The sequence below is a fragment of the Neofelis nebulosa genome, chromosome 16 (assembly GCF_028018385.1).
Source record: "Neofelis nebulosa isolate mNeoNeb1 chromosome 16, mNeoNeb1.pri, whole genome shotgun sequence".
NCBI lineage: Eukaryota > Metazoa > Chordata > Mammalia > Carnivora > Felidae > Neofelis > Neofelis nebulosa.
The window spans coordinates 17,990,882-18,007,745 of NC_080797.1; the positions used below are offsets into that span (position 1 = coordinate 17,990,882).

Consider the following 16,864-nt stretch of genomic DNA (forward strand, 5'->3'; position numbering starts at 1 on the left):
AGGGGATTCATTTCCGGGTGGCGCGGGCGCCATTTTGTGAGGAGGGCTATAAACGGGCGCTGGGGCCGACTGCCCGCCCAGTTGTTTCTCTGGTGGAGTCGGCTCCGTGGGTGGCTCGCTCGCGTCGCCCCGTCCGGCCTCTCCCAGCGTCCCCACGCGGGAGCCGACTGCCAGAGGCGCGGCGCGGCGTCGCGTCGAGCCGGGCTAGTCCGAGGAAACCGCCGTCTCCGCCGCGCGCGCGGGCCCGCCCGGGGCGTTCGTTTGTCGGCGCGCAGTCGCGGCCCCCGGCCGACTCTCCAGGGCCATGAGTTACGGTCGCCCGCCTCCCGATGTGGAGGGCATGACCTCCCTCAAGGTGGACAACCTGACCTACCGCACGTCGCCCGACACCCTGAGGCGCGTGTTCGAGAAGTACGGGCGCGTGGGCGACGTGTACATCCCGCGGGACCGCTACACCAAGGAGTCCCGCGGCTTCGCCTTCGTCCGCTTCCACGACAAGCGCGACGCCGAGGACGCCATGGACGCCATGGACGGGGCCGTGCTGGACGGCCGCGAGCTGCGGGTGCAGATGGCGCGCTACGGCCGCCCCCCGGACTCGCACCACAGCCGCCGGGGCCCGCCGCCCCGCCGGTACGGGGGCGGCGGCTACGGGCGCCGGAGCCGCAGGTGAGCGGGCCGGGGGAGGGGGGGGGGCGGCGGCGGCGGCGGGCGGGGTCACAAAGGTCCGCGGGACACGTGGCGGCGGGCGGGCGGCCGCGGCGGGGAAATGGCGTCCGGGCGGGCGGGCGGGCGGGCGGCGCGGTAATGGCGGCCGGGGCGGGCGGGGCGCGCGGCCCGAGGCCCCGCCGGCCGCCCTGACGCCCCGCCCGCCCGCCCGCAGCCCTCGGCGGCGCCGCCGCAGCCGCTCCCGGAGTCGGAGTCGCTCCCGGTCCCGCAGCCGCTCCCGCTACAGCCGCTCCAAGTCCCGGTCCCGCACCCGCTCGAGGTCGCGGTCCACGTCCAAGTCCAGGTCGGCGCGAAGATCCAAGTCCAAGTCGTCGTCGGTGTCCCGGTCCCGTTCGCGCTCCCGGTCCCGGTCCCGGTCCCGGAGCCCGCCGCCCGTGTCCAAGAGGGAGTCCAAGTCCAGGTCGCGCTCCAAGAGCCCCCCCAAGTCTCCCGAGGAGGAAGGAGCGGTGTCCTCTTAAGCAAATGGTAATGTCCGTGGGCGTCCGAGGCGCACGCACCTCCCGAGCGCAGAGATGGGGTTTGCGGTAGCCGTTTGTGGTCCGTGTTGGTGGAAGAGCGACTCCCGACGTCGGGGGCGCGGCCGTGAGCTAACTCGGCTTTGGGAGTGATTCTGAAGAGAGGGGTCTGCAGAGAGGATGTGCGTGAAGCGTAGATAATAATGGCTGTGTCGTGAACTGTTTGAGACCTATTAATGAAAATGACTATTTCTTGCTGTTTTTATCCAACGTCTGCATTTTCCCCCTTTAAAGCTGCGGTCTCCTGTTTGATAAAAGAATATTGGCCAGTATTGCAGATTTTAACTGATTTGGCTGATCCTCCAGGGACCAGTTTCTGTGGGCGTGTATTGGAGCAGGTTTGTCTTTAAATGTTAAAGATGCACTATCCTCTTAGAGAAAACAATCAGTTCAACTATTGTTGTACTGACTGGGACCTCGTATTCTAACGGATGTGGCAAACGAATTGCAAAGCGGAGCAATGAACTTTTGGAACCCCAAAAAAGTTTACAGGTATCGCGCTGGGTGGGGAAAGGATAGTGTGTCTTTAACTCTTAAATTGTTTGGTCCTATTTTTTAAAAGGAAAGGGCCCTAAGTAGCTCGAGATATTTAAAGCCTTTATTCTCAATTGACAAACGTTTCATTTGAAAGCTAAACGTTTATCGTAAAATAGACTGTCTGATTTCAAGTTTTGGTTTGGATACGGTCCTTTTTTTTTTTTTTTTTTTTTTTTTTTTTTTCCTCCTGCCCCTCTCTCTTCCTTTTTTTTTTCCCCCTTCCCCCTCCTTTTTCTTTTTCCCTCCCTTATTTCTCACCTTGGTTATTTGGCCAAGATTGCATAAACACAAATTTGTAAAAGCGGATGGTTAGTCTTTGTGAAAATTTCCCAATTGGGCCTTTCTTTAAAAACACTGATAATGGCTGGGTGGAACCTTTCCGTAACCTACTTGTTTCACCAGAGCCTTAGTCAGTACATGCCTGAAACTGAAACCATGTGCACTTTGGGTAACTTCATAGCGATGGAAGGTAAACTGAACTTTTTTCTTTTCAAACCTAGATGTGTCCTCGAGCAGCGTAACTAAAGGAAGACTTGGGGGAAAAGGACCACCTACTCAGTCCATCGAAGAGTCCTTGGAACAAGCAACTGGCTATTGAAAAGGTTATTTTGTAACATTTTGTCTAACTTTTTACTTGTTTTAAAGCTTTGCCTCAGGTGGCAAACTTCATTTTATGTGCCATTTTGTTGCTGTTATTCAAATTTCTTGTAATTTAGTGAGGTGAACGACTTCAGATTTCATTATTGGCTTGGATATTTGAGGTAAATTTTCCTTTTTGTTTATATAGTGCTGACTTTTTTTGTTTGAAATTAAACAGATTGGTAACCTAATTTGTGGCCTCCTGACTTTTAAGGAAACGTGTGCAGCCATTACGCACAGCCTAAAGCTGTCGAGAGATTGACTCAACATTGCCTTCATTCCTTAAAATTAAAAAGCTACAAAAGTTGGTGTCAGTTTGTTTGTATATGTTATTTACCTTCAGATCTAAGTGGTGATCTGAACCCAAATTTGTGTAAAGACTTTTCAGGTGAAAAGACTTGATTTTTTGAAAGGATTGTTTACCAAACACAATTCTAATCTCTTCTCTTGTGTATTTTTGTGCACTAGGCGCAGTTGTGTAGCAGTTGAGTAATGCTGGTTAGCTGTTAAGGTGGCGTGTTGCAGTGCAGAGTGCTTGGCTGTTTCCTGTTTTCTCCCGGTTGCTCCTGTGTAAAGATGCCTTGTCGTGCAGAAACAAATGGCTGTCCAGTTTATTAAAATGCCTGACAACTGCACTTCCAGTCACCCGGGCCTTGCATATAAATAACGGAGCATACAGTGAGCACATCTAGCTGATGATAAATACACCTTTTTTTTTCTCCCCTTCCCCCCAAAATGGTAAATCGGATCATCTTCATGTATGAACTTAAAATGCGGAAAATGTTAAGGAAGCAAATGGTTTGTAACTTTGTAAGTACTTATGACATGGTGTATCTTTTTGCTCATGAATATTCTGTACTATAACCGTTGTTTCTGTAGTTTAATTAAAACGTTTTCTTGGTGTTAGCTTTTCTCAGAATATGTCTTGGTCTTTTTTTCCCGTTTATTTGAAAGACCTGTGCAATTATCTTGTGAATTGTTACTGACTGTTGTAGTATGAGAGCGAAATGTTTAGTACTTGACCTTTTTTTCCCTAAGTTAAAAAGTGGAAACCCCGTTTCAGCACCCACTACCCCTAAAATCCATGCTCTAAGGTAGCACTTTGTGGAGGTTGTGGGTTACCCCCCTTCTGTCATAGTCTAATTTATGTCGTATTTTTATTGATTTTTAAAGAACAGTCCAAGTCCTTTTTCTTACAGGTGTGTTTATTTTTGTTTTCATGGCTTTGTAACCCACGAGTGTTGTCCAGGTGACCCACCACAATCTTTTCAGGCCGACAGATCTGACCATCTTCAAAGCCAGTGCTTGTACTCGCTCCCAAGAAGCTAAAATGGTCTGAGTTCTAATTGGCACGATAGGTTGCAAATCAGTGTTGACATTGCCCCAGAACAGCCTGTGTATGTAGGTATGATTCAGAGACTGTCCTTTTTTGCAAAGGAGATGACCAGCATTTCAACAGTATGTCTTCCTGGGAGGGCAGATTCTGCTATATCTTCCTTGTCTGCACCAAAAGACTCCAGAGGAATGTGGACACATTTCATATCCCACTTGTAGAGCAAAGCTTCAAGTGACCAGTCAGCACTGAAAAAGAAATAAATTGTTTTTTTGAAATTCTGCTTTTCCTGTTTTGCTTCAGATATATATATATATATATTTTTTTTTTTTTTTTTTTTTTTAAAGGTTTTTGTTTGTTTGAGACACAGAGTATGAGCAGGGGAGGGGCAGAGGGAGAGCGAATCCAAGCAGGGCCTGAACGTGGGGCTCGATCTCATGGGCCCCGGGAGACGGTGACCCGCACGGGGAATCCAATTCAATCTTTAACCCAGAGTACAATTTAGAGTAAAGCCAGGATTATGCAGGCTTACCTTCTTACCTGGTAAGTAGACCACAGTTGGACCTTGGGGTTCTTTTGCATCAAAAAGTATACTGTAGTTAAGATGTCTTCAAAGTCTGGGAAGAAAGGACTTTCCTTAAAAGAACTTAAATCACCTTCGGCCAAATTTATGACTGAAGAGCAAAAACACGTTTACCTTCTGGTTCAAAGAACACATCAGATGCGAGAATGATGTCTTGTGGTGGCAGAGCCAGGAGATCGGGACATACGTGGCCCCACGTTAGTCCTACGACACGCACCTGTGGCAGGTTGTTCATTTCCCGGCTCTGACGGCATATTTCTAGGCAGTGAGGCAGCTCCGGACTGTCGGACAGTATTACCTCGGCGCCACATTTTGCAGCCACGATTCCTGGAAGGCTCACTCCGGCCCCAATCTGATGAATATAAAAGATCGCATTTCAAAGTTTTCCTTAGCATCGCAGGGAATTTGGGGTTTTAGTTTCCCTGAGTATAGGGTCAGGGAGTTCAGTATACTCTTGAGCTCATGTATGCACAGTGTGCCATAGACATTGCCTTTGTATGTGAAGCTTAGGTTTTTGGGTTTGTAGAAATCAAGTGGTGTCTCTTAATTGGATTGAAAGGTTAAGTCCCATACAGGGCCCTAAATTCTGCAACTGACAATATTGCCTCCAAATTCCCATGGGCATCTCTGGCAGTTTATTGCTGAATATGCCCCAGGCAGTTTGGACACTAGCGGCATTTAGTTCTCTCACAGTCCATAAAAGAGCTCCTAATTATATGGGACACTGGGTCTCCAGAAGCTTGATGGGTGACTTCCGTGCATACAGCCATTCTGGCTGTTACTACCAATTGTAACCTCTTTTATGTGGCTCTAGCCTGACCGATCTTCAGGGTTCATTACTAAAGGGGATTTTCCAGTTGGGACTTCAAAGTGCTGAAGTCTCAAGCATACTAAGGAATAAGGAATGCCTTTAGTGTGTATTTGGTTGAAGCACAAGTTTCCCATTTTCCAGTTTTAAGGCCAGGTGGGGAGATTCTCAATCCGAATGTCTACAAATTGCCAGGTACAGCATGCCAAGTCCCTTCACGCCATTCATTTACGTGGTTCTGCAAAAGTTCAGAGGGGTGACAGGTTTTGGATTTGTCTTCAGCCTTAGGGTTTAAGCATTGTACCATCTGCAAACTTGACAAAAGTTTTTTTTCTCTAAGCCGTCCGTGGTCTCAAGTGGAGTGATAAGGAAAAGTAGAGGACACTCAAGATTTCCAAAAATGGAAAGGGCCGTTTTTTGAGAAACTGCGCATGTCACAGTAGACCCCAAATGACCCAGTTGGGACACCCTGGAAAGAGGGCCTTAGGGATTGCTTCCATACCAAGATTCTAGAACTGAAATTAGTCAATCAATGGGCTTCACTTAGAGTAAGGGTCGGCAAACTGTAATGGGCCAGATGAGAAGTATTTTAGTCTTGGTGGGTCTCCTGTGGTCTCTGGTATACGTTCTTTTTTTACACAACTTAAAATGTAAAAAGCGTTCTTAGCTCATAGAACTTACAAGCGGGCCAAGTCATCCGATTTTAAAATATTAAACAAAAGCCAGTAACCAGCACATAGACTTAGATCTGAACATAGGATTCTTGGAAACCTCAGGGGCACTTGTACCTCTAAGACAGCCTTGCCTGGCAGAGATCTTCTGTGAAACCACAGGTACTGAGCCAGGACCACCGCACAGGGCCACACATACATTCCGTACTGGAGGTGCAGGACCTGAAAAGAATTTTTTGTAAGCCAAAAATAACTCATCTGCTGGAAGTTGGAATATTTATTTTTACAGCAATTACTGAGTGCCTGACACTGGCATCTATTACAAAAACGACTCCCTGCTGTAAAGTTCACATCCTATGGGGCATATAAAACTGCAATACCACAGGATAGCCACTCTCATTCACTCAACAAGCATTTATTTCAGGGACTGGGGGTGATTTAGTGGGCTATGGATGTAAAGCTCATGGAATACACATGTACATACCCTACTAGGAAGAGACAAGCCACAAGTAAGCAAATATGTTTTTGGCTGGTGTGGATGCTAACACAACAAAACCGGGTGATGGGAGTGGTGGGGGCAGGGAACAATGGGGGGGGGGGGGGGGACAGTGATCACAAGGTGGCTGTCCTAGATAGGGAGAACGGTTCAGACAGCACCCCCAGCAAGCGCATGGGGGCTGGAGGCAGGGTTGTGGTAGTACAAGCAGAGGTCAGAGGGAAGGCAGGGACCAGACCTGTGTGGTCTTCTGGGCCACAGGAAGTTTAGCTTTTACTGTAAGTGCAGTAAGAATGTATCCGAGGATTATAATCACAGGCACAATTTGGTATGGTCCTGGGAAACAGGCTAGGGAGACATTCCAGAAGAGGTTTGAGTGCAGCTCAGTTCTGGAGTTAGGAAGGCAGGCAGCATACAGAGCCTTTGCAAAGACACAGAATTGCGAGAGGCAAATTAAACGGCTCACGCCTTTGGAACGAGCCTGCCTGAGTTCAAACTCCAGATATGTAACTGACTACCTGTGGGACCTCACCTGCCATTCAGCCTGTCCGTGCTTCAGTTTCCGCCACCGCAAAACACTATCCCATAGGGTGATGGTGGAAGATTCGACGCAAACTTAGTACAGCACCAGGCACAAAATGAGCGCACACCTTGAGCGGTTATTAAAAGACTGCAAAACCGCAAGTCTGTTTTCTAGAGCAAAGGGTGCTGCCAGTGGTTGGAAAGGGCGCTCAAGTTTTCAAAGTACCAAAGGTGAAGGAACTGGAAGTTTGAACTCAAATCATTCAATTCACTCTCCAAAATTTTAGTGCCTAAAATATGCTAGGCACTGGTTCTTAAGTGTAGGGAGTGCATGGTGAATAAAATGCCTGCCCTGGTAGATTTCACCCAAGATACATTAAAGGGTTTCTGATCACAGCAGTTGAGTTTGCCGATTTGGGTGTAAAGAGGTCTTTCTTCTCACACGGAGTATCTTCACCTCCTAAATGCAGGAAGAAATCAAGTGGGTATTTCAACGGGAAGGCATTTAAAAACTATTAGAAACGGTTTCACTCGAGACTTTACCTCCTCTTAGCCATTTATCATCTTTAAAATATTTATCTATTTTGAAACAGAGAGACCGCAAGTGTGAGTGGGGGAGGAGCAGAGAGCGGGAGAGAGAACCCCAAGCAGGCTCTGAGCTGAGATGACGACCCGAGCCCAAATCAAGAGTCGGACGCCCCTTTGAATTGTTTTGCTAATACCTACCTCACACACTGCTGTTAAAATCTAAACACGGCCACGTCAAAATGCTTCGAAAAACCGGACGCATAAAGCATTACTATTATTACTGAGAGTTTGGGGCAGCTGTAAACCGGAAGGAACGGGTGCCAACCCACGGAACTTTATTCGGATAGTGAGGGTAGAATTCCCGATCCTAGATAAAGCTGAATTAAGAAGCCCTTCTACTAGGTCAAAGGAAGTGTCCGGTGTCCAAAATGTCACTTTTCGGGCAGGAAATATTTGATGCGGAGGGCTCTCTTCCTGGCAGGACCCCCAAGTTTCTTACTTCAAGACTGTCAGAGGGCTTCCCACCGCGATCCTTCCCGCTCGGAAGCCCTTCCTCAGGCAGGGTAGCCGCCAGAGCCCGTCCCCCACCCCCTCCCAACACCCCCCCCCCGCCCCCCCCCCCCCGGGCCGCTGAGAACAGCTCCTGCCCCGGGCGCCACCGCAAGGGGCCGGAGGCGCCCCCCGGCGGGTGCCGCTGCACGCACCTGCGGGACGCTGACCTCCAGCACCGTCCCCTCAGCCCCCAGGCCCGGCTCCTCTGAGAACCGAAAGCGCTGGGCCCGAACCACATGCCCTCGAAGGCCACGCTCGCCCGTGGGGGAGTCGGTGGCCCCCCGGCGGGCCGCGAGCAGCGGAGGGCGCCAGGTTGCCAGGCTGCGCACGCGGGGGACCCCGGGGCCGGCTGGAGCCGCCTCGCCGGCGCCACGTGGCCCTTCGCGGGCCCCGTCGGGTCGCAGCAACGGGACAGCAAGGGCGGGGAACACAGCCCTCGGGGGACGATGTGGCCGTGCGGCAAGAGACCAGAGACCTGGCAGAGAAGACGGGAAAGACAGGTGGCCTCGGCTGCTCGCACGCCGGAAACGGGCGGCGGAGTGAGCGCCCGCTTCCGGAAGTGACGTACACAGCGGAAGCGGGCGCGGGAGAGGCGGGACCGCAGTGAGGAGGCGCCTCCATCGGCCTGACCTTCCCAACATGGCGGCGAGCCGGGGAGTGTGAGGGCGGACCCCGGAGGCGCCCAAGCCAATGGCTCACCGCGAGAGGCCCGGGGGCGGGGAAGACGGCAGCCGCGTGCCCAACCCGAGGCCCGGGAGGTGGTTGCGGAGTGAATCTTCTGGAAGGCGACTTTAAAGGCGCCGGGCCAGAGCGAAGGGCGTTTCGGTGCCGCCGCCGCCGTCGCCGCCGCCGCCGTCGCCGCTGCCCGGGCCGGGGAGGGGGCGCGTTGGAAGCAGAAAGCGAGCTGCGCCGAGGTGGTCGCGGGAGCAGCTGGTGACGCGCTCAAGATGAACCACAAGAGCAAGAAGCGGATCCGCGAGGCCAAGCGGAGTGCGCGGCCGGAGCTCAAGGACTCGCTGGACTGGACCCGTCACAACTACTACGAGAGCTTCTCGCTGAACCCGGCGGCCGTGGCGGTGAGCGGGTCGGGGTCGCGGGCCGGGCACGGGCGTCTCCGGGCGGCCGCCGACCCCTCCGGGCGCGTCTCCCCCGAGTTCCGATGGGCTCACCCGCACCCCGCGGAGGTCGGGGTCATCGGGGGCCGGATTCCAGGGCCGACCTCCTTCCGCCCGCGCCGTGGCCGCCGCCTGTCCCGGGGCAGCTGGAGGCTGACGCCTCTGGCGCCCTCAACAAGAGCTGTCGCCCCTAGACCCCTTTGGGCGGCGGCGCCCTCTGGGACCTGGCTGTCAAGGCCCACGAGTGGGAGCTGCGTAGCCCCCCTTCCCCTGGTGGGGCGGCGCTGGGTGCGACGTGTCAGTCCGCACGCAGGTCCTTATCCTTTCCCCTCCATCCCACCCCCCCTCCCCCCGCAAGATAAGCCGGAACAAGAATCTGGCTTCTTAGGTATGTCATAGCTAACCGGACCTGGGGGACGCCGTCTTCTACCGCTGGACTTTTTGTTTTGTTGCTTTTGTCTTTTTCTAACTGGATCGGCCTTTTCTGATTCCCCCAGGATAACGTGGAAAGGGCAGACGCGTTACAGCTGTCCGTGGAAGAATTTGTCGAGCGCTACGAAAGACCTTACAAACCCGTGGTTCTGCTCAATGCCCAAGAGGGCTGGTCTGCTCAGGAGAAATGGACCCTGGAGCGCCTCAAAAGGAAATACCGGAACCAGAAGTTCAAGTGCGGTGAGGATAACGACGGTTACTCCGTGAAAATGAAGATGAAGTACTACATCGAGTACATGGAGAGCACTCGAGATGACAGCCCCCTTTACATCTTTGACAGCAGCTATGGTGAACACCCCAAAAGAAGGAAACTTCTGGAAGACTACAAGGTGCCCAAGTTTTTCACTGATGACCTTTTCCAGTATGCCGGGGAGAAACGCAGGCCCCCTTACAGGTAAAGTACTTGGGGGTGAAGCCCTTAGGCTCTCCTGTAGGACAGGATGTGCCACCTGAGCGCGGTCAGCCGACCTTTTTCCAGAACACTGAGTGGTCCTCCTTGGCTGCACATGGAACTTAGGGGGTCACTGCTGCCTGACCAGGCCCTGCCGCCACAGACGGGTTTCATTGGTTTGGGTTGCCCCCTAGGCATCGAGATTTCAGAAGGCTCCCCAGCTGACTCGAACATTCAGGCCGAGTTGAACCACTGATCTTTAAGGGTGGCTTCTAATTTTTTTTTTTTTTTTTAACGTTTCTTTATTTCTGAGACAGAGAGTGAGCAGGGGAGGGGCAGAGAGCTGGAGAGACAGACTCCCTTGCAGTCTCCAGGCTCCGAGCTGTCAGTTCAGGGACTTAAATCCACGAACCGCGAGATCATGACCTGAGCCGAAGTCGGATGCTTAACCGACTGAGCCACCCAGGCGCCCCAAGGAAAGTTTTAATAGTTAAAGCCCAGTAGGAAGCCACATCAGTGATTTTTATTTTTTCTGTTATAGAGCACTCCAGGCACGATTCGTTCAGCGTTCCCTCGTGGCAGGGTCTGCGTGATCTCTGAAATAGAGGTCACGTAACATGTTTTACGAGACCAAGAACTCACGGTCTTGTAGTATGTGTGTGCAGAGTCAGTTTATCCTTCACATCTTGGACGTTTCTGTCCTTCAGGTGGTTTGTGATGGGGCCGCCACGCTCTGGAACCGGAATTCACATCGACCCTCTGGGAACCAGTGCCTGGAACGCCTTAGTTCAGGGCCACAAGCGCTGGTGCCTGTTTCCTACCAGCACGCCCAGGGAACTCATCAAGGTGACCCGTGAAGAAGGAGGGAACCAGCAAGACGAGGCCATTACCTGGTTTAGTATCATCCATCCCCGGACGCAGCTTCCCACCTGGCCGCCCGAATTCAAACCCCTGGAGATCTTACAAAAACCAGGAGAGACTGTCTTCGTACCAGGTATAGAGGAACTGAGAGAAAGCACATTGTTTGGTTTGTTTTATTTGTCATTTCGGAGCAGAAGCAAATGCAGAAGGAGTCAAAGAGATCCCCCTGCCTGCTGACTCTAAATGAACGGACTGGGGCCCGCCTCGGACAGTGAGGTCTGTCGCTGTGCCATCAAGCACTTAGGGGGCTGCTGTCCACATTTCTTGTAACCTGAATCTATAGTGGCTGTCGGGAAATTTCCCGTATGTAAAGAGTGTGCCCATCTCTGTCCCTGGTAGTTCCCTAGTGTCTTTGTGACTTGTGTGTATTTCTGCAAATCGGGTTTTTAATACAGTGTAGCACTGGCTGGGTTGAGTCAGGAAATAGGAGCTTGGGGCCAAGATGCAGGAAGTCCCATACCTGAAAACTACACTTCAGAAAAAAACAAAAAAACGACATTTTGTTATGATAGGTTAAGTGTCGAGGGCAAGGGTGTTTAATATTTAAGATAGGTCTTATGGGGTGCCTGGGTTGTTCAGTCGGTTGAGCGTCCGACTTCGGCTCAGGTCATGACCTCACAGTTCGTGGGTTCGAGCCCCGCGTCGGGCTCTGTGCTGACAGCTCAGAGCCTGGAGCCTGCTTTGGATTCTGTGTCTCCCTCTCTCTCTGCCCCTCCCCCGCTCATGCTCTGTCTCTCTCTGCCAAAAAAAAAAAAACATTAAAAAATAAATTTAAGACAGGTCTGAATAGGTGTTGAGATAGAAACTGAAGAACTTACTGCTTTTATAGTTTTGGTCACAGTTTTGGATCAGCAGGGGTCCACACGCTTTTTCTGTAAAGGGCAGAGAGTAAATATTTTAAGCACGGGGGTTGGGGGGCAGACAGTGTTTATTCCAACTGTTTAATTCTGCCCTTGGAGCAGGAAAGCAGCCACGGACAGTCTGGAAATGAGCAGGCACAGCTGTGCTCCAGGAGAAGTTTACACGGATTAGTTGTGATTCCTGGATCAGGAGAAGCATTTACCACTCTGGGTCTTCTGTCCCTGAGTCCCTCCCCGTAGATTGGAACCTGCTGTTGGCAGGGTTTTTGTCATTCGTGATTTTGTACGGAACCCAGCCCTGTTTAACTGCTCATTTGTTGGATTTCAGGAGGCTGGTGGCACGTCGTCCTTAATCTTGACACCACCATTGCCATCACCCAGAATTTTGCCAGCAGCACCAACTTCCCTGTTGTATGGCACAAGACGGTAAGAGGAAGACCAAAGTTATCGCGGAAATGGTATAGGTGAGAGACGTTTCCTTCTTCTTTTGCTTTGTTCCAACTCCGACCCCAGAGGCGAAGTAAAAAAAGTCCACTGCTGCAGTAACGTGTGCTGGTCTGAGGCCTGGGAGAGCTGGGGCTGCAAAACCTCATGGGCAGAGGCCAGGGGGTCCAAGGTCAGGGCTAGTTCTCAGGATGCTTGCCAGCCTCGAGGCGACAGGGTAAGACTCTGCATGTTTGATCAAAGTCAGTCCGTCAAAACATGGCCATGATCGGGGTGTTTCTTTTGTTTTCTGTTTTGTTTTGTTTTCGATTTTTGTCCTCCCCCCCCCCCGCCCCCCCAAAGGCTAGCATTTAGCAAAGGAAGCCATGTTGTTTGGGTTTTATTTTGGTTCTTTGTTTTTCTTACCCAGAAGCATTATGCCCCTTTGAACTTACTACCTTCAGTTCTTGTGAGCGAGGTGACTGCCCTGGAGACTTAGCTCCTCTGTTTATCCACAGAACAGATACAGCACGGGCAGCGGCAGTGCAAGCCACCCCCAGCCACCCCGTGCCACTGTGTCCCAACCCTGACCTGGAGGGACCAGCTCTCGGGGTAAGAGAGGGATCCTGGCTTGGTCAGTGCTCAGCTTCCCTGCTGAGAGGGCCAGCAAGGGTGGTGGCTTTGTTCTCCCCGGACCCTCGGGCACCTGCGGCCCACTTACTTTGTCCCACCGGCCGCTGTATGCCGTGACTCGGTCGTTCTAAAGGCCTTAACTGCACAGCAGGTGCTTTGTCCCTGGTTAGTGCGGACGCCAGATTAGGTCCCTGAGGGGAGGGTTCCCGCCTCTGAAAGTCCGGTTCAGGTTTGTCTTCGAGCGAGGGGAACCCTCTCTGTTACTCGACGCTTCTTATTTCTTACAAATCTGATTGTTTCTCCGCTTACGAAGGGAACTTAACCGAGCCCGACTGCAGTCACTAAACGCTGTGTTGTGGAAAGGAAGGGTTTAGAAAATCCACTAGGAAAGGTTCAGGAGGAAACAAACAGAAAAAAACCACAAGGAAGAGAGACTTTTTCTCCCAGGTGGACGAAAGCGCAGCCTGACTCAGGGCATCTGTGCCTCACACGTTGGCACTACGGCCGGCTCCTTCGCGAAGGTCAGAGTGAGCCGCGAGCAGCCAGTTCGCCTTTCCGGAGAGCCTGGGCGGCAGGCACGCGGGGGCTTCTGCTCCCGGCCTGCGGGTGCGTGTGTCCTCACCACGTCCCCGTCCGGCACTCCCGGGCGCTCCCGAGAGAGGCAGGCCTCAGCTCCGGGTTCGGGGTTAAATGTGCTCGGTGTGCTCGCCGGTCCCAGCGCTGGGAACGATGTTTCTTGTCTCTCAGGATCTTGAAGCAAGAGCACCCCGAGTTGGCGGTCCTGGCCGACTCGGTTGACCTTCAGGAGTCCACGGGGATCGCATCTGACAGCTCCAGTGACTCCTCCAGTTCCTCCAGCTCCAGCTCATCCGACTCGGACTCGGAGGTGAGGCCCTGCTCCCTCCCCAGGCCTCCCGGGAGGTCACTGGCAGGGGGACTCATCTGCAGCCTTCCCTCCTCCTGGCCCAGAGGGAGAGAGAGCCGATTCCGCCAAGAGCTCCGGCTGCCACCCTCCCTGCTGTGTGGTGAATTCCGCCCAGTTTGTAGCCTCGCGCGTGCGTGGGGGGTCATCGCAAGAATTTTGGGAGGCGAACGGAGTGTGGGGGCATCTGGCTAAGTGAGCGGCCCAGGATCACACGGCTAGCAAACGGCAGCATGGGCGTTCGGACGCAGAGCCTCGCGAGCTCAAAGCCCGTGCTGAGAATTTTCCCTGCGGATGTAACCCGTGAGCCTGGGATCCGCGCAAGCTCAGCGGCTTGTTAAAAGCTAACGGGATACCGGGGAAGAGGGACCTGTGCCCTCAGCGGGCGAAATTGCCGTCCTACCGCTTCGCAGAATCTGTCGATTTGGTGTTGCCCAGGGGGCGGGGGAGCGAGACTGTGAAGGGCCCTATGTCCCCTCTCTCCCGCCTCGGGGTCTGTGTCCGCGCAGCGGGATCGCATAATACGGCGTCAGAGCACCGGCGGTAGACCGTCCTTAGAGCCGCGTCTTGATTCTAAACCCGTAAGCCCCCCATCAGAGAACGCTGGCGGGCCCTCCGGCGTCTGGGGGCAGCCGCGGTGTTTGCGGGGCCGTGTTGCGGAGCCGGCAGAAGCGGCTGCTTCGCTTCTGGGAGAACCCGGACATTTGTGCCGTTTCTGGGGGGTGGAGGTTTGTTGACAGACCGGGTTGCATCCGGTCGAATTCCTGCTTTTCTCCTTCCGTGTCCAGTGTGAGTCCGGGTCTGAAGGGGACGGGACGACGCACCGCAGGAAGAAGCGGAGGACGTGCAGCATGATGGGAAACGGGGACACCACCTCCCAGGACGACTGTGTGAGCAAAGAGCGCAGCTCCTCCAGGTGACCACGCACGGCCGCCGTCTGCGTAGGAGGGACGTGGCCACACGAGGGGCGGGGCCCTGGGGAGGTCAGCCTTTCGGATCCGCGGTCAAGGGGAGGGCCGGACAAAGGCAGAGAATGAGGGCGCTCTCGGAACACGAGTCCGTTCACTCGGCCTTTGCTGCGGTGGCTTTTTTCACCGCTACCGGTGCAGATTAACGTGGCTTCTTTTACGCGGAAAGGCAAGAATCTGTGTGGATGGTGCCAAGGACACCCTTAATGTTATTTAATAAAAATTAAATCCGTTTTCTATCCTTGCCATTTGTTCCCCTCGAGAATACCAGAAACCCCCCCCCCCCTTGTTATTCTCGCGGCCTTGGGGGACAGCAGGGACTCCGCTGGCGTGCGCGCTCGGCAGGGAGGCGATGGTTACAGCTGTATAGGCGGCAGCGCGGGAGAAGCTCCCCGTGCCTCCTGAGGGCCTGAGGTGTGGCCTCCTGGCGTTGTCCCCCGCTGCCGTCGTCCCTTTGAGCGCTCACACCGAGGGAGATGGCGGTGCAGAACTCGGGTGTTTTGTGAGGTCTCTGGCCCGTCTCCCACGCTCGTTCAAACCAGAGTGGATCTCAATAAGCGAACGCTTAAAGTCACTAAGGTCATTTCTGCCGGTAGTGGCCCTGTGCTGGGCACCTGACGGGCTTACGGGGAGGGGAGTTGGTGGCTGCCGTGCGCCCCGGGGCCCGGATCCCAGAGCCCCTTGCCACGGAGCGAGTTGCAGTGCGTCTGCAACGGGGAGACGGGGAGACGTTTCGGGAAGGTAGTCAGATACTGAAGCTCCCATGACTTTTTAAGTGTCTGAGGCCCCGGCAGTGCCGCGGACGACGTCCCTGTCGCGTCCTTTGTATCTCTGAGCAGAGTGTTGTCTTCGGTGTGTTAGGAAAGTTTAGGACCCGTGTTCCTTTCTGTCTGTTTCCCTCGTCCTCTGCAGTCACACTGGAATCCCACGAGAAGTTCAGGTGTCCTGTTCACCTGAACTTGTGGGACTAGAACGTGCATTCCTCGACCCCGTTGCCCTCTTCGGGCCGCTCTTAGATTTCACTTCTTGCCTTTTTAAGGCGTCTGTGTTGTCGCGGACTCACTCCTACCTGCCCCCGCCATGTGTGACTTTGTAACTTGGAAGGGAAGGTCGTAGGGACAGCCCTGCCCTTAATGCCACGTGGGGTCCTGGGGTTCGGCTTTAACGTTTCTTTCCAGCTTTGCACCCGCTGTGCCGCCTACATGCTGATCACAGGCAGTCGTACTTTCCTTGGCAGGATTAGGGACACTTGTGGAGGCCGGGCTCACCCCTGAGCAAAGAGAGAGACTGTCCCTGAGGTGGTTCCTGCGTACGTGGTTGGCGGCCACCTGACTCAGTTTTCACGTCTTCTGCTCCCTCCTTCTCCTCTGTCTTCTTTGAATTTGGATCATCCTTCTCTGGTCCAGGCTTCTGTCTTCGGTCAAATGCTGTTTTCACTGCTTCCTAAGAATAGATGGCCAAGAAGTTTAAAAGCTCACGACCCTCAGTGAAACCCCGCAACGCTGCAAGCCCGTGGGCTCCTGGGTGACAAGGCCTGTGCTGTCTCTGAACCACGCTGCTCCGCCCCGAGGCCGGAGGGCCGCCATCCCGGGAGCGGCCGGCTGCGTCTGACCCCTCACCGACCGTTGGTGCGGAACCTCTGCCGTCCGAGAGCCGGCTGCCCACCAGCGGGCCCTGAGGGGCGAGCGGACTCGGATTTGCGTGCGAGCCAGTTACACGTACGAAGTGCCGCGTGTGCGCCACCTCCCCGTGTCACCCTTTGTCCGAAGCCGCGTGGCGGTGACCCAGCCGGCACGTGTGGCACCGCTCACCACCGCGAGCACTGTCTTGTGACGCGTTCCCTTCTCTCCGCCGTCGGAGGGCCTCGTGCGTCCCGGCGGTGTGTGTGTGCCGAGCGTCCTGGGGGGAAGGACACCGCGTCGGGGTTTGGGTTGGGGACAGAGCAGGAAAGGTGTTCAGTGCATTCTCATCACGGAACGTGAATGAGGAACGGGGCTGCCACCTGACAGACGTGTCCTGGTCTTTCCTGCCGCGTGATCTGCTCCGCGAGAGACGTCGCGATGAGTGTCCCCGTTCGTTTGACCGGCAGACACGAGGTGGGCGCCTCGGGCTGCACGTCTGGAGTGAGGTTGTATACGGTGCTTCTCGCCTTTGGGATCTTGTCTGGGCTTCCAGACGACTCTGCCGTGAACGCTTGGGGATTGACCAGCAGGTTCCACGTCTTGCCCT

At 54.0% G+C, this 16,864-nt stretch overlaps 3 protein-coding genes across 12 annotated transcripts; 2 read left to right on the top strand and 1 right to left on the bottom strand.

Annotated features, from left to right (window-relative positions):
* The first annotated feature begins 52 nt into the window (after positions 1–52).
* SRSF2 (serine and arginine rich splicing factor 2) lies at positions 53–3,323 on the top strand. 7 transcript variants are annotated; one of them, XR_009254904.1, is made up of 4 exons: positions 53–666; positions 881–1,579; positions 2,279–2,380; positions 2,886–3,323. XR_009254904.1 is itself a non-coding variant. In XM_058703546.1 (3 exons), exons 1-2 carry the CDS (start codon positions 305–307, stop codon positions 1,182–1,184), a joined length of 666 nt encoding a protein of 221 aa, XP_058559529.1. In that variant the 5' UTR covers positions 53–304; the 3' UTR covers positions 1,185–1,191; positions 1,476–3,323. The 7 variants fall into 7 exon arrangements, 3 of the variants coding, with proteins under 3 accessions (XP_058559529.1, XP_058559530.1, XP_058559528.1); XR_009254903.1 differs by having other exon boundaries at positions 881–1,191; positions 1,476–1,579; positions 2,279–3,323; XR_009254905.1 differs by having other exon boundaries at positions 881–1,191.
* METTL23 (methyltransferase 23, arginine) lies at positions 1,971–8,466 on the bottom strand. Of its 2 annotated transcripts, none has more exons than XM_058703543.1 (5): positions 8,063–8,466; positions 5,930–6,034; positions 4,448–4,685; positions 4,283–4,367; positions 1,971–3,998 (listed from the first exon to the last, which is right to left on the bottom strand). In XM_058703543.1, exons 2-5 carry the CDS (start codon positions 6,011–6,013, stop codon positions 3,830–3,832), a joined length of 576 nt encoding a protein of 191 aa, XP_058559526.1. In that variant the 5' UTR covers positions 6,014–6,034; positions 8,063–8,466; the 3' UTR covers positions 1,971–3,829. The 2 variants fall into 2 exon arrangements, with proteins under 2 accessions (XP_058559526.1, XP_058559527.1); XM_058703544.1 differs by having other exon boundaries at positions 5,947–6,034; positions 8,063–8,465.
* A 259-nt stretch (positions 8,467–8,725) lies between these two features.
* JMJD6 (jumonji domain containing 6, arginine demethylase and lysine hydroxylase) lies at positions 8,726–16,641 on the top strand. 3 transcript variants are annotated; one of them, XR_009254901.1, is made up of 7 exons: positions 8,726–8,986; positions 9,523–9,911; positions 10,616–10,902; positions 12,018–12,153; positions 12,631–12,724; positions 13,493–13,631; positions 14,456–14,582. XR_009254901.1 is itself a non-coding variant. In XM_058703541.1 (7 exons), the coding sequence occupies exons 1-7, from the start codon at positions 8,858–8,860 to the stop codon at positions 15,907–15,909; spliced, it is 1,245 nt and encodes a 414-aa protein (XP_058559524.1). In that variant the 5' UTR covers positions 8,729–8,857; the 3' UTR covers positions 15,910–16,641. The 3 variants fall into 3 exon arrangements, 2 of the variants coding, with proteins under 2 accessions (XP_058559525.1, XP_058559524.1); XM_058703541.1 differs by lacking the exon at positions 12,631–12,724 and adding an exon at positions 15,873–16,641 and having other exon boundaries at positions 8,729–8,986; positions 14,456–14,583; XM_058703542.1 differs by lacking the exon at positions 14,456–14,582 and having other exon boundaries at positions 8,727–8,986; positions 12,636–12,724; positions 13,493–13,628.
* The last annotated feature ends 223 nt before the right edge of the window (positions 16,642–16,864 follow it).

Excerpts from the sequence above, each read along its gene's own strand:
- SRSF2 (XM_058703545.1), top strand. The coding sequence starts at position 305 with ATGAGTTACGGTCGCCCGCCTCCCGATGTGGAGGGCATGACCTCCCTC. Across the intron at positions 667-880 it reads TACGGGCGCCGGAGCCGCAG|CCCTCGGCGGCGCCGCCGCA; the intron begins GTGAGCGGGCCG and ends GCCCGCCCGCAG.
- METTL23 (XM_058703544.1), bottom strand. The coding sequence starts at position 8,148 with ATGTGGTTCGGGCCCAGCGCTTTCGGTTCTCAGAGGAGCCGGGCCTGG. Across the intron at positions 6,035-8,062 it reads TGGAGGTCAGCGTCCCGCAG|GTCCTGCACCTCCAGTACGG; the intron begins GTGCGTGCAGCG and ends AATTCTTTTCAG. Across the intron at positions 4,686-5,946 it reads TCACAGAAGATCTCTGCCAG|ATTGGGGCCGGAGTGAGCCT; the intron begins GCAAGGCTGTCT and ends TATATTCATCAG.
- JMJD6 (XM_058703541.1), top strand. The coding sequence starts at position 8,858 with ATGAACCACAAGAGCAAGAAGCGGATCCGCGAGGCCAAGCGGAGTGCG. Across the intron at positions 8,987-9,522 it reads TGAACCCGGCGGCCGTGGCG|GATAACGTGGAAAGGGCAGA; the intron begins GTGAGCGGGTCG and ends TGATTCCCCCAG. Across the intron at positions 13,632-14,455 it reads CATCCGACTCGGACTCGGAG|TGTGAGTCCGGGTCTGAAGG; the intron begins GTGAGGCCCTGC and ends TTCCGTGTCCAG.